The 12,553-nt window shown below is 41.6% G+C and overlaps 1 protein-coding gene across 4 annotated transcripts in view; it reads right to left on the bottom strand.

The window, feature by feature from the left end:
- Positions 1-12,553, bottom strand: part of HMGXB3 (HMG-box containing 3) — a gene marked incomplete at both ends in the record, with an annotated part of 52,497 nt that overhangs the window by 4,245 nt on the left and 35,699 nt on the right. For all 4 annotated transcript variants that reach the window (XM_080698283.1, XM_080698284.1, XM_080698285.1 and 1 more), the window contains 5 exons: positions 279-395; positions 1,779-1,912; positions 3,791-4,010; positions 6,301-6,485; positions 7,400-7,531. In XM_080698283.1, the coding sequence (XP_080554409.1) occupies positions 279-395; positions 1,779-1,912; positions 3,791-4,010; positions 6,301-6,485; positions 7,400-7,531 (788 nt within the window). The remainder of the gene's footprint in view (positions 1-278; positions 396-1,778; positions 1,913-3,790; positions 4,011-6,300; positions 6,486-7,399; positions 7,532-12,553) is intronic.

Raw genomic sequence — 12,553 nt, 5'->3', positions numbered from 1 at the left:
CTAAAATATGAGGTCAGTTAGGAAGAAATGACAATCTTTGTTGCTTACTCTTACACTCCTAACAGGTGATTCAGCACTAAGCACACAGTAGGTTGCTTAATAAATACATTCATGAATGACTTAGGCTCTCCTCCCTGCCCAAAAGGTGGTCCTTGACCAGGGGCAGCTACTCCACAGGCTTCAGAGTAACCAAAGTTCCTACTCCCAAAGGACGAGATTGGTCAATCAGACTGTGCGGGCAGTTTAACGTCACCGAGTTCCGCAGGTTATCCTCTTACCTGATGGGGGCACACCTTATAGACTTTACCCCCTGTGAGGTGCGGTGGGGGCTGTCTAGTTCTGGCTCCATTCTGTACAGATTCATAGAGGGACAATAAGGAGAAGCAGAGCTGGTCCTGAAGAGGAAGAACAAGATTAAAAACACAGGAGTGAATGCTAAGGGACCAGTGGTGCTTAGCATCAAATGCTCGCTGCATACCCAAAGAAAAAGGGTCAACTGTCAGGCCAGTGCACCTTGGAGCATCGCCAGCCCAACCTTCCCTAGGGAAGGTGGGTAGCAGTCTCACAAGGACTGCGTAACAGACGGACCCAGCTGCCACACTATGGGGCCAAGGTTCTTTTATTTTTTTGAAGTAAGACAAACTTTCAAAGAGAATCTAACATTTGAGTCTAAATTTGAAAGAATAATATTTCCAACAGCACATCATTACAAAAGAAAATAAATAATGTAGGTAAAACAAATACGTATACATACATAGTCTACATATATAATAGCAGCTGGTTTTTTGTGTGTGTATGGTAACGGGGGTGGAACCCAGGGTCTTTTCTACCTCCAAGCTATACTCCTAGACCTATTTTATATTTCATTTGGAAACAGGGTCTCACTAAGTTGCTGAGAGCCTCACTAAGTAGCTGAAGCTGGCTTCGAACTTGTGTGATCCTCCTGTCGTAGCCTCCCAAGCACAGGGATTACAAGTGTGCGCCACCACGCCTGGCTAGCAACTGCTTTCTAAAATGTGAAAACCAGACATTGTGTCAAGTACGTTTCTTATAACAGCTTTGTGAGGTCAGTATTTTAGTTATTTCAATTTTACAAGTGAGGAAAATAAAGCTCAAAATGTACGATGGCCTATCCAAGGTCACACATGTAAGAGTAAGGATTCCTGACCCCAGCATCTAGGCCCACTGCTTTCAACACAAGGGGCCAACTGGAGACCATGACCTCTGTTACAGTTGGATATAAAATGTTCTCTACAGAGCTCACTTATTAATATTCAGGGTTGGTATAGCTGAGTCCTGAGGGCTGTTATCCCAGCACTGGATAAGTCCACTCTGCTGGCTTTGCCTAGGCCGTGGGGTGTGGCTGGAGAAAGCGGGTCCCTGCGGTTATATGTGGTTCCTCATCCCTTGTCTCCCTCTCACTTCCAGGCTCAGTGATGGGATTAGCAGAGACCCTGTGCTCGCCTGCTCTACTTCCTACATCCATGCCCCGAGAGGCATAGTCCCCGACCTCACAAGGACTGAACCTCAGTATCTCCAAGAAAAACTGTGAACAAATGAATCTCCTTTCTCCAGCTGTACAGTCTTTGGATTTTAGCTGTGAAAATGCTAATATAGCCTCACATGTATGTCATGGTCTGGCTGCTGTCGTCTCCCTGGCCAGCAGCCTCCATCTAACGCAGGTGCCCAGTCATTGGATGTTCATATCCTGCTCAGAAGAGTGGCCCAACCAGCCTGTTCCCAAAGCCCCGATCTCCACTGCTGCACTTGACACTCACCCTGGAGTCTTCTGCCTCGAAGGGGATGTCACATTGCCCCAGCAGGTGCCGGAGCTCCTCCTCGCTATAGGAGCCAATCTCCTCAAGCTTGCAGGTACCCTCCTGGAGCAGCCTCACCAAGGCACTGCCATTGCCTATAAGAGATGACAGTATCAGTGGGCGATCCTGCCACCGGTCTGCAAAGGTCAGGGCTAGTCCCTCGTGCTGGAGGATGAGATCAAGGAGGCTAGGTCTGAAGAATGGCAAGCAGTGGAAGCCAGCTATATACTGAGTACTTTCCAGGGTGCTGGGAGAAGTGGGATCCAATGTAATATCTAAGTCTCTCAGAACTGAGACATACCTTGGAACAGCTAAGCAAGATATCTGGCAAAGAGCCATTGCAAAGAACCCTAAAATGGGTCAGCTTTTTTTTTTTTTTTTTTGTGGTACTGGGGTTCCTGGAAACCCTTCTACCTCTGGGCTACACTCCCAGACCCATTTTTATACTTTTTAATTTGGAAACAGGGTCTCTTAAGCTAGCACGGCTGGCTTCGACCTTTCGTGATCCACCTGTCTCTGCCTCCCAAGCGCGGGGATTACAAGTGTGTGCCACCACGCCCGGCTTAAAATGGGTCAGCTTTTAATCCAAAGTCTTCTGTTTTTCAGAACCAATAGTACAGGTGCTTGCTGTATTTGCAGCATTAAGAAAAGTAGCTGTCATTTAAAAAGTGCTCTCTATATGCTAGACTCCTGAACCTGGCTAGTCAAGGAAACTAATGGGAACCTTAAAAAAATTAACCTCTTTGCTTTAAAATAGCAAATATGAGCCAGGAGTGGTGGGGTACATGCTTGGGAGGCTGAGACGAGAGGATCAGAGAGGTTCACAGCCAGCCTTAGCAACTTATGAGGCCCTCTGCAACTTAGTGAGACCCTGTTTAAAAAAAAAAATAGGGCTAGGTGTGCAGCTCAGAGGTAGAATACCCCTGGATTTAGTCCCTAGTACTATAAAAAAATCCAAACACAAAATAGCAAATATGGGGGTGGGGAACTCATATTTAATGTGAAGAAACAGTATTTGAGAACTAGTATATCACAGCATACTAAGTATTTGTGAAATCAATTTAACAGGTCATATCTGGAATTTTTAAGATGGAGTAAAGTATATTGCATTTGATAAAAAAACTATTTTGTCAAAGTTTTGTTTCAGTTTTATATACATTGTACATATATATGGCTATCGTTCTGGGTCATGATACAAAACATTTCTTAAAAGGTGCAGTTAAAAAGAAAGTACAGAGCCAGGCGTAGTGGCACATGCTTGTAATCTCAGCATTCGGGAGGCTGAGACCGGAGGATCTCAGCTCACGGACAGCCTCAGCTACTTAGTGAGCTCCTCCTTCAAAATAAAGAATAAAAAATAGAGCAGGGGGTATAGTTCGAAGGTCAAATGCCTCTGGGTTCCATCCCCAGACACGCAAAAAAAAAAAAAAAGAAGAAAGTACAAAGCAATCACTCTGTAGTATAGGTAGGTAACATTATTATGCCCTCTGTGCAAATCCATCAACAGAGGTTGAGGGCCTTGGACCTGCCACAGGTCATACAACTGCTAAGTGGCATTGGTAGGAATCAAAATCAAGCTGTCAGAAACTTAGGCTCAATGTACAATCCACACCCATCTGCAAAAATGTTTGAATAATCAGTTTTGAAGGTACATTCTTTCACCTCCCTCTATAATCTCAATGAAAATCTTTGGGGTTGGAGCCTTATCATTAATTTCCACTAATATGAAGTACATCTCAGAAGGCTGACAGTGAGCTATTTGTTTATCCTATATAATATGGCTGGTAGCTCCTCAAAACTCTGCTTCATGACTTTAACCACTAGGGCATTTTATCTCAGGCTGTGATTATTTTCTAGAGTCTTCTAGATGGACCTGACCCTCTCTCTACCACCATGATGTCTTGCTACAGACAACGTCCCAGATTCTTGACTAAACCTTTCGCTGACCCCAGTCAGCCACCACTTGGCCTTACCAGGTACTGGCTGCACATCCAGGTTTTTGTCTTTCTCAGTGTTGACAACCACAGCTCCTCTCATGAGTGGTGGGAAGAAGGGGGCAATAACAGAGGCATCGAATTTAGTGATAGGGATGCTGGCAGGGAATGCCACCTGCTCAATCACCTCTGTCTCCATTGTGGCCCAAAAGTCTTCCACATTCACTTCACTGGAGCCCAAGAATTCAGGCCAGGTGAACTAAAAGGTCAAGATAAAGAAGGTCAGTCTATCAACCACTAGTGTCTATCCACTATACATACAGGAAACCAAGGCTCAGCAAAGGGCAGGGGTTTGACAGGCATGCACTGCTGGGCATCCCTGAAATTGATAATGCAGTACTCAACTGCCTCTTCTTTCTCCCATTCCATTGTACTCTACTAGACCAAAGTAATCCCCAAGTCTCTTTGCTTCTGTATCTTATTCACATCATTTACCCACATTTCTATCACCTGAGTGCCTGTTATGTATCTGATATTACTAAGTCTGAGGGATATCTGAATTGAGACTATTACAGTTGGGAACAGAAAAGAATGTGAATGCATGTCTAATTTCAAATTCTAAGCCTCAACTCCTATGCCTGGCTGAAAAGAATAACCACAGTCCTAGTGAATCTCCACTCATCTTCTAAGGGCCAGGGTATTCCTTGCCTCCTTTAGAAGGCCCTCCCAGACCTTTGGAGGGTCTCCAGTATACAGCTATTTTCTCTACTGCAGGCAATATTTACTTGTTTATATATGCACCTAAAATGCAGTTCTTTTTTTTCAATGGTGGGGAACCCAGAGCCTCACACAAGCCTGGCAAGAACTCTATCACTAAGGTATACCCCCAAGACAATTTTTTTTCTTATATGCACTCTTATATGGTTCTTCACGAATGACCCTGATCCCACTATCTTAATCAAACCCATACGAGTTACTATTAGATATGTAGAGGCTGGGGTGTAGTCAGTGGTACAGTGCTTGCCTAGCATGCTGCTTTGCCTTGGGTGCAATCAGCAACACTGCTCCCTCCCCCAAAAAAGACCTAGGCCTCATCTCAACGTATATGGACTATGACCCTCATTGTATATCTTATTTTTTACTGGTGTACTATAATCCCACAGTGTATCTTATTTTATTAGTGGTAATGTAGATTGAACTCAGAGGTATTCCACTCTGAGCTATACCCCCAACCCTATTTTTATTCTTTATTTTGAAATGGTCTCACTAAGTTGCAGAAGGCCTCATTAAGTGGCTGAGGCAGACCTGCAATTGTCCTGTCTCAGCCTCCCAAGTGCTAAGGATTACAAGCATGTGCCACCATGCCTGGCCTCAATTATGCATTTTAAAAGTTCCCCTAATGCTGGGCATGGGCTGAGACAGAAGGATAGCAGGTATGAGGACAGCGTTAGCAAGTAGTAAAACTTGCGCCAATGTAGTGAGACCCTGTTTCCAAATAAAAAATAAATTTGGGCTATGAGTATAGCTTGAAGTTAGAATGCCTCTGGGTTCAATCTCCAATACCATACAGACACACACTCACACACAAAAAGTCATCATTACCTGCAAACTTGCTAAAAATGCAAATTCTTGGCCACCACTTCAAACCTACTGAATCATAAACCCTGTGAATAGCACGCCCTTAACACTACAAGGTTTGAGAATCACTGGTCCCATGTAGTTCTGGGTTCATTCAGTGGTAGAACCCTTGTCTAGCATGCCAAAGGCCCTAGTGAAACAGACACTTTCTGAAATTAAGAACAACTTCCTCATACTAAGAATTACAGCTGCAAATTTTTTCAATATCTGAATTCCTTTTTCTGTAACTTTCTCATACTGGAGTAAAGGCTAAAGGGCCGCTGCCCTGCTAGGGTCCCGGGCAATGGGAATCTATACATGTACACCTCCTGCCTTCATCGACTCTGCTGACTCCTCTTATGAATGCAATCTGTGCCCCTGAGTCTCTGAACAAAGTGATTTAAACATAACAGTTTCCTCATCTTCCCTCAAGGCTGGCTCTGAAGAAGCTCTATTTCCCTGCATTTGACTTTAACATCTGTGGTGTACAAGGAGCTTTAGGTACAGCCTAGCCTCCTGCCTCCACACAGGGGCAGTTGTGCAAGTATCACTAGCTTTAATCCTTAGCACCACAGTAAAAATAAAATTTAAAATGAATCACAAATCTAAATGTGAACCATAAAATTTTAAGACTCTTAGAGGGTGCTTGGCATGCATGAGGCTCTGGATTTAATCCTCAGTACCAAAGGAAAAAAAAGATACTTAAAGGATCAAAAATTTAAAGGGGCCTCTAGTCCATGCTCAAAATATGAATAAACAAATGTCTATTTCCTCAAGCTTTCCTCAGATGAGCCCACCAGGCTGTAGGAGGAAAAAGCTGTTGTCTTCACCCAGACAGGACTGAAGCCAACTACCACGGGGACATCATGCAGGAGCGTGGCTGCCAGAGTGAGAAGACAGCTCTCACTCTGAGAGGATGGAGAGGCACTCACCTCCACGCTCTTCAGGGCCAGCACATTCTCTTCACTCCTCTGAGCCATTTCCACTTTGGGCGCCACGCCACAGATGCCACAGATCATATCATTGTAGTCTCGAACAGTGAGGCATTCAAAAGCCCAATAGCCATTGCACAGCAGTTCCTGCAGCTGACTCAGCTCCTCTGAGGTCAGAGTCTTCTCTGGAAGGACAGCAAGAGCACTGAGAAGGTCACAGAAAAAGACTCTGAACACCAGAGATAGCCAGTGGCCAGCAAGAACTGTAATCCTGTAAGACCGATTCTCCCCTAGAAATAGTCTAGAGTTCTACCTATCTCAAGGGTCAGGCACTTGACTTGCAAGTACTGGGGCACAGGGGCAACCCAAAGAGCAATAGAGCTGCCTTATTCTAAGCACCTACTAAGCACTAAATGTTGTGTTGAAAGCTTTGAATACATTATCTATTTAATTCTCATGTGAATTAAATTCTTTACAAACCAGGAGCTATTACTGTCTTCATTTTATAACTGAAGAAACAGAGACACAGAAAACTGGCTCAAAATCACACTGCTACTAAGTGGAAGAGCCAAGTCTCACACTAAGTGTGGGTGGTTCTGGTACCTTGCTCCACTCCATCTGTCCTCACAGCAGGCAAAGTATAGGAGGACTGGAAACTGTAGGAATGGGATGGGGAAAGCACAAACAGAAGTAAGGAGAGCAAAGGGGCCAAGAGTATCCAGACAGGAGGGAGGATGCTCTCTACCCCTGGGTCTTAGCATGAGGCCTAGGACTGGTAACAGACATCCAGGAGCCACCCATTCAGAGTAAGTAAAATGCTGGGAGGCCAAGTCTACCTATGACAAAGAATGTGCTTTTAAAAGTCAGTCTGATGCCTTTGCTAAAAGTTCCTGATGCATGGAAAGATCTATGCTTTCCAAAGGTAGTTTGGAAATTCAAAAATAAATTTATGAAATTCAAAAAGAATGCATTAAGAAGTCAAGAACTCCTTTTCAAAATACCAGACTCTTCTCTAATGACTTTTCAACCAAAGCCTGTCACTGAAAATTCCCAGGGTGTTTAGAACTAACCTTGGGAAAGGGAGGAAGACAACTTTTACCTGTCTGCTCCTGCACTGACTTCAGCACCACACTGATGAACACTCTGGGGTCCTCTCCCAGCTTGATCTGGTTTCGGATTGCAAAAAGCAAATCCAGGCTTACTAGCAGCTTATTACCCACATTAAAGAGACCTGCGGGTTAAAAGGGCAACAAAGAATTCACTATTACATCATACATAAGGAAAGAAAATAGGACACAAACCAAATGCTTATCAACTGAAGAACAGTGAAATTATGGTGCACGTATAAAATAAATTTATCTTTAAAAAGAATAAAGGAAACCTAACTGTTCCAACATGAAGTTGCCCACAATACATCATTAAATGAAAAAAGCAAGTAATAAAATAATATGCATAATATATTGTTTGGGGGGTTATTTTTTCCAATAAAAAAAGAAAACATTTCCCTACCCCCCAGGCCAGTCCTCAGGAATAAAGGTGTCACTCTTCCTTTACACCTCACACGACTGCACCATGGGGAAGGGTCAGGAGCATCCTTTAGCCCAGGGATGTATAGGGGATGTAACAAAGGCTATAAAATCACCCCTACACCAAATCCTGGAATAAAAGAACCAGAGGAATTTAAATGCAGTATTTAAGACAAAAGAGGGTGATTTTACATTTGTACAAAATAAAGCACACAAATGCAAATTCTGGAATACATGTTCCCAGTGAAGACAGGTAAAGGAATATAAAAGGCCTTTCTAAGCATGGTAGCAAAGGCGGAAACCATGAGGTCAAAGCTCTGGTTACACAAAAATTAAAACAAAAACAGAAAGTAAAAATAAACTTTGGTGTCCTCCAAAATCACCATACATAAATTCAAAAGATGACTGATCTAGAAAACTGTCAAAAATAAAAGAAAAAGCCAAAATAACAGGAACAGGCACAAAAGAGGATAAAAACCCCACTAAGAACTATGAAAAAGGTATATACTCTTCTTAGTAATCAAAATAGCAAATTAATACATGATACCAGTTCTTACCTATAAAATTGACAGACACTAAAATTATACTCCTAATCTATAAAAACCTAGAGTAAGTTTAGCAATGTCACTTGGATACAAAGTCAACAGATGAAATTTAATCTCTACATACTAGCAATAAACAGACAGAAAATGAACCATGTCCTTTATGGAAGCAGAGGAAAAAAAAACACTCATATAAGTCGAGTGTAGTGGCGCATGCTTGTAATCCCAGCATTTGGGAGGCTGAGACAGGAGGATCGTGGTTCAAGAACAGCCTCAGCTACTTAATGAGGCCCTTTGTAACTCAGTGAGACCCTGTTTCAAAATAAAAAATAAAAAATAGGAGTGGGGGTGGTGGCGCACGCTTGTAATCCCAGCACTTGGGAGGCTAAGACCAGAGGATCGCAGTTCATGGAAAGCCTCAGCTACTTAGCGAGGCCCGTCACAACTCAGTAAGACCTTTTTTCAAAAAATAAAAAGAAGCCAGGCGTGGTGGCGCACGCTTGTAATCCCCGCGCTTGGGAGGCAGAGACAGGAGGATCGTGTAGGTTCAAAGCCAGCCACGCGCGCTGGCTTAGGAGACCCTGTTTCCAAATAAAAAATGTAAAAATAGGTCTGGGAGTGTAGCCCGGAGGTAGGAGGGCTTCCAGGAACCCCAGTACCACCAAAATAAATAAATAAATAAATAAATAAATAAATAAATAAATAAATAAATAAAAAAAAATAAAAAGTAGGACCGGGGATGTAGCTTGGAGGCAGAATGCCCCTGGGTTCCATCCCCAGTACTGGGGGGGAAAAAATAACACTCATATATAAATATAACAAAATAATGTAGGACCTACATGCTGAAAACTATAAATTCTTAAAGATAAAAGTATATGATACTTAAAAACAAAAACAAAATAATACCCTGATGAAAGAAAATCTAATAAAATGGATCATATTTATGGGCTGAAGACTCAATATTTTAAAGCATGTCAAATTTCTCCAAATTGATCTATAAATTCAACAAAATACCAACTAAAATTCTAGCAGGATTTTGCAGATCTTTAATAAACTGACTCTAAAGTTTAACAAAAGAACTATAATACTAGCAAAAGAACAAGGCTGGAGAACTCATACTAAGCTATAATAACCAAGACAGTGTAGTATTGACAAAAGGATAAACTTATAAATCAATGAAATAAAATGGTGTCCAGAAACAGACTGACACATATTTGCTCAACTGATTTCAACAAAGGAGAAAAAAACAAGTCAATAGAAAAAGGACTGTCTCTTCCACAGTGTTAAAACTGTACACATGTATGTCTGGATGTCATACTTCATATAAAAACTTAAAATGGATTCTAAATCTAAATGTGAACTATAGAATTATAAGTCTTTTAGCCAGGCATGATAATGCACACTTGTAATTCCAGCACTTGGGAGGCAAAGACTGGAGGATTTGGGAGGCAAAGACTGGAGGATTGTAGATTCTAGGCCAGCCTTAGCAACTTACCTCATATTACTGAGCTAAAATGTTTCAAAATTAAAAAACAAAAAAAAATAATTGGAGGTGTAGCTCAGAGGTAGAATGTCCCTGAGTTTAATCCCCAGTACCGGGGATGGGGGGGCTATTAAAAATTATTAGACTTGCCGGGCGTGGTGGCGCACGCTTGTAATCCCCGCGCTTGGGAGGCAGAGACAGGAGGATCAGGCAGGTTCGAAGCCAGCAGCTTAGGAGACTGTTTCCAAATAAAAATGTAAAAGTAGGTCTGGGAGTGTAGCCCAGAGGTAGAAAGGCTTCCAGGAACCCCAGTACCACCACCAAAAAAAAAAAAAAAAAAATTCTTAGACTTTTAGAAGGGCTTGTGTATATAATATATAAAGATTTCTCAAAATTCAACATAATTCAGTGGACCAAAGATGTGAACAGATACTTTACCAAAGAAGATACACTATTAGTTACTGGAATTAAAAATTAAAACTCTTAAGTATTTTTCCACATAACAATAGTATGGTTAAAAAGCAACAACAAAGACATACCAAATGCCTGCATGCAGAGCTACATAGAACTCTCACACTGCTGAAGGGAATACAAAATGGTGCAGCCACTTTTCATAAATGTTTAGCAGTTTCTTATAAAATTAAACACATACTTACCACATTACCCAGCAAGCTGACTCCTAGGTATTTATTTACTCAAGAGAAATAAAACTTATGTTCACACAAAAGCCTGTTCATGATTGTAGCAGCTCTACTTATAATTACCAAAATCTGGTAGCAACACAAATATTCTTCAATAGGTGAACAGATAAACTGTGACATATTCACACAATGGGAAATTAAACAACAGTAAAAAGTGAGAAGCCACCGATGCGAACATGGATGACTCTCAAATGATGGTGCCGACTCAAACAGCTATAGCTACGTGCTCTGCTGTATGCACAGAACATTCTGGAGAGAATACTGCAGGGACAAAGAAACCAAACGGCTGCCAAAGGCTGGGGTCAGGGAGTGGGGATGGCTACAAAGGAGCAAAACAGAGCCGTTCAATATACTGACTGGTGGCAGTTACTCACTCACAGCATATATCAGAACTCAGAACTATACAACAAAGCAAATTTTACTCTATGGAAATCTAAAATTTAATTTTAATTTAAAAATTATAAAATCTTGAGTACTGGCTTACAGGGAAATGAACATTCCCATTAACTGTGGGCAAAAACATAAAATACTAAACTCAAACTGCCAATCTCATTAAAAGTGTGAATTCAAAGCCAGGAGTGGTGGTGCATACTTGTAATCCCAGTACTTGGGAGGCTGAGACAGGAGGATGGCAGGTTCGTGGCCAGCCTCAGCAACTTGGTAGCGCCCTCCCCAATTTAGTGTTTCAAATTATAAGAATAAAATAGGGCTGGGAATGGAGCTCAGAGGTAGAATGCCCCTAGCTTCCACCCTGGTACCATAAAAAAACAAAAACAAAAAAAGTGTGAATTCCAATAAGGCAATAAAATGTTCTTAAGACAAAGAAAATAAACAACAAATACTCTGTAATCTTTAGTACTGCATTCTACATATAAAACTCAGGATTCAACCAGACTCTCAATGGTTACTACACAGTGAGTATTCAATAAATGAATGATGTTGATAAAAATGGGAAGGGCATAAATATGCAGCAATTCTACTTTCAAGAGTTTGTACAAAGGAAATAATTAAGGATGTACATAAGACTTAATCATAAGCAGGACTGTAAAAATGAAGCACCAAACACCCCTTTTAAAATAGTCATGTGGGAGTCAGATGTAGTGGTGCACACCTATCATTTTAGTAATTGACAGGCTGATATAGGAGGATCTTAGGTTGAAGGCTAACCTCTTCAACTCAGTGAGACACTGCTTCAAAATAAAGGACTAGGGGTGTAGCATGGAGGTAGAATGTCCCTGAATTTAATCTCCAGTACCATAAAAAAAAAAGGGGGTTCTCATGTAGGTATAGAAATGTAGCTTGCCTAGTAAAAGCAAGGTACTGGGTTCAACTGTCAGTACCTCAAGAAACAAAACAAAAACAATATGCCTCTCTACTTAATTGGAACAGGAAGAGTCCCATGATGTACTATGAAGTTTGAAAGTATGTTCCAAAGCAATGTCTAACATAATCTATTCCTGTGCAAAGACAAACCATAAGGGTATAAATAGTTCCATAATTTCAGGGTTTTTGTGTGTGTGTGTGTGTGTGTGTGTGTGTGTGTGTGTGTGTTGTGTGTGTGTGTGTGTGTTGTGTGTGTGTGTGTGTGTGTGTGTGTGTGTGTGTGTATGTGTTTTGTGTGTGTGGTACTGGGGATGGAACCCAGGGCCATTCTACCTCTGAGGTATACCCCCAGCCCTATTTTTTTATTCTTTATTTTGAAATAAGGTCTCAATGAGTTGCAAAGGGCCTCACTAAGTAGCTGAGGCTGTCCTTGAACTGCGATCCTCCTCTCAGCCTCCCAAATACCGGGATTGCAAGTGTGAGCCACCACGCCTGGTTCTCATAATTTCTAATATTCTGCACAAATGAATAAACAAATTTAAAAGATTAGAAAGTACAATGTTAAGTGTTTATCTCATGGCAGAAAGATTGCTGATTTTCAGTTTCTTCTTATTACCTGTCTGCATTGCCTGTCAGCTTTTCCATAATGAAGATCCTGAATACAGAGCCTTGAGAAAA

This window comes from Muscardinus avellanarius, assembly GCF_963383645.1.
Source record: "Muscardinus avellanarius genome assembly, chromosome: 7".
Taxonomy (NCBI): Eukaryota; Metazoa; Chordata; class Mammalia; order Rodentia; family Gliridae; genus Muscardinus; species Muscardinus avellanarius.
Note: the sequence above shows the minus strand (reverse complement) of the source record. Positions and strands in the feature narration are given on the sequence as shown.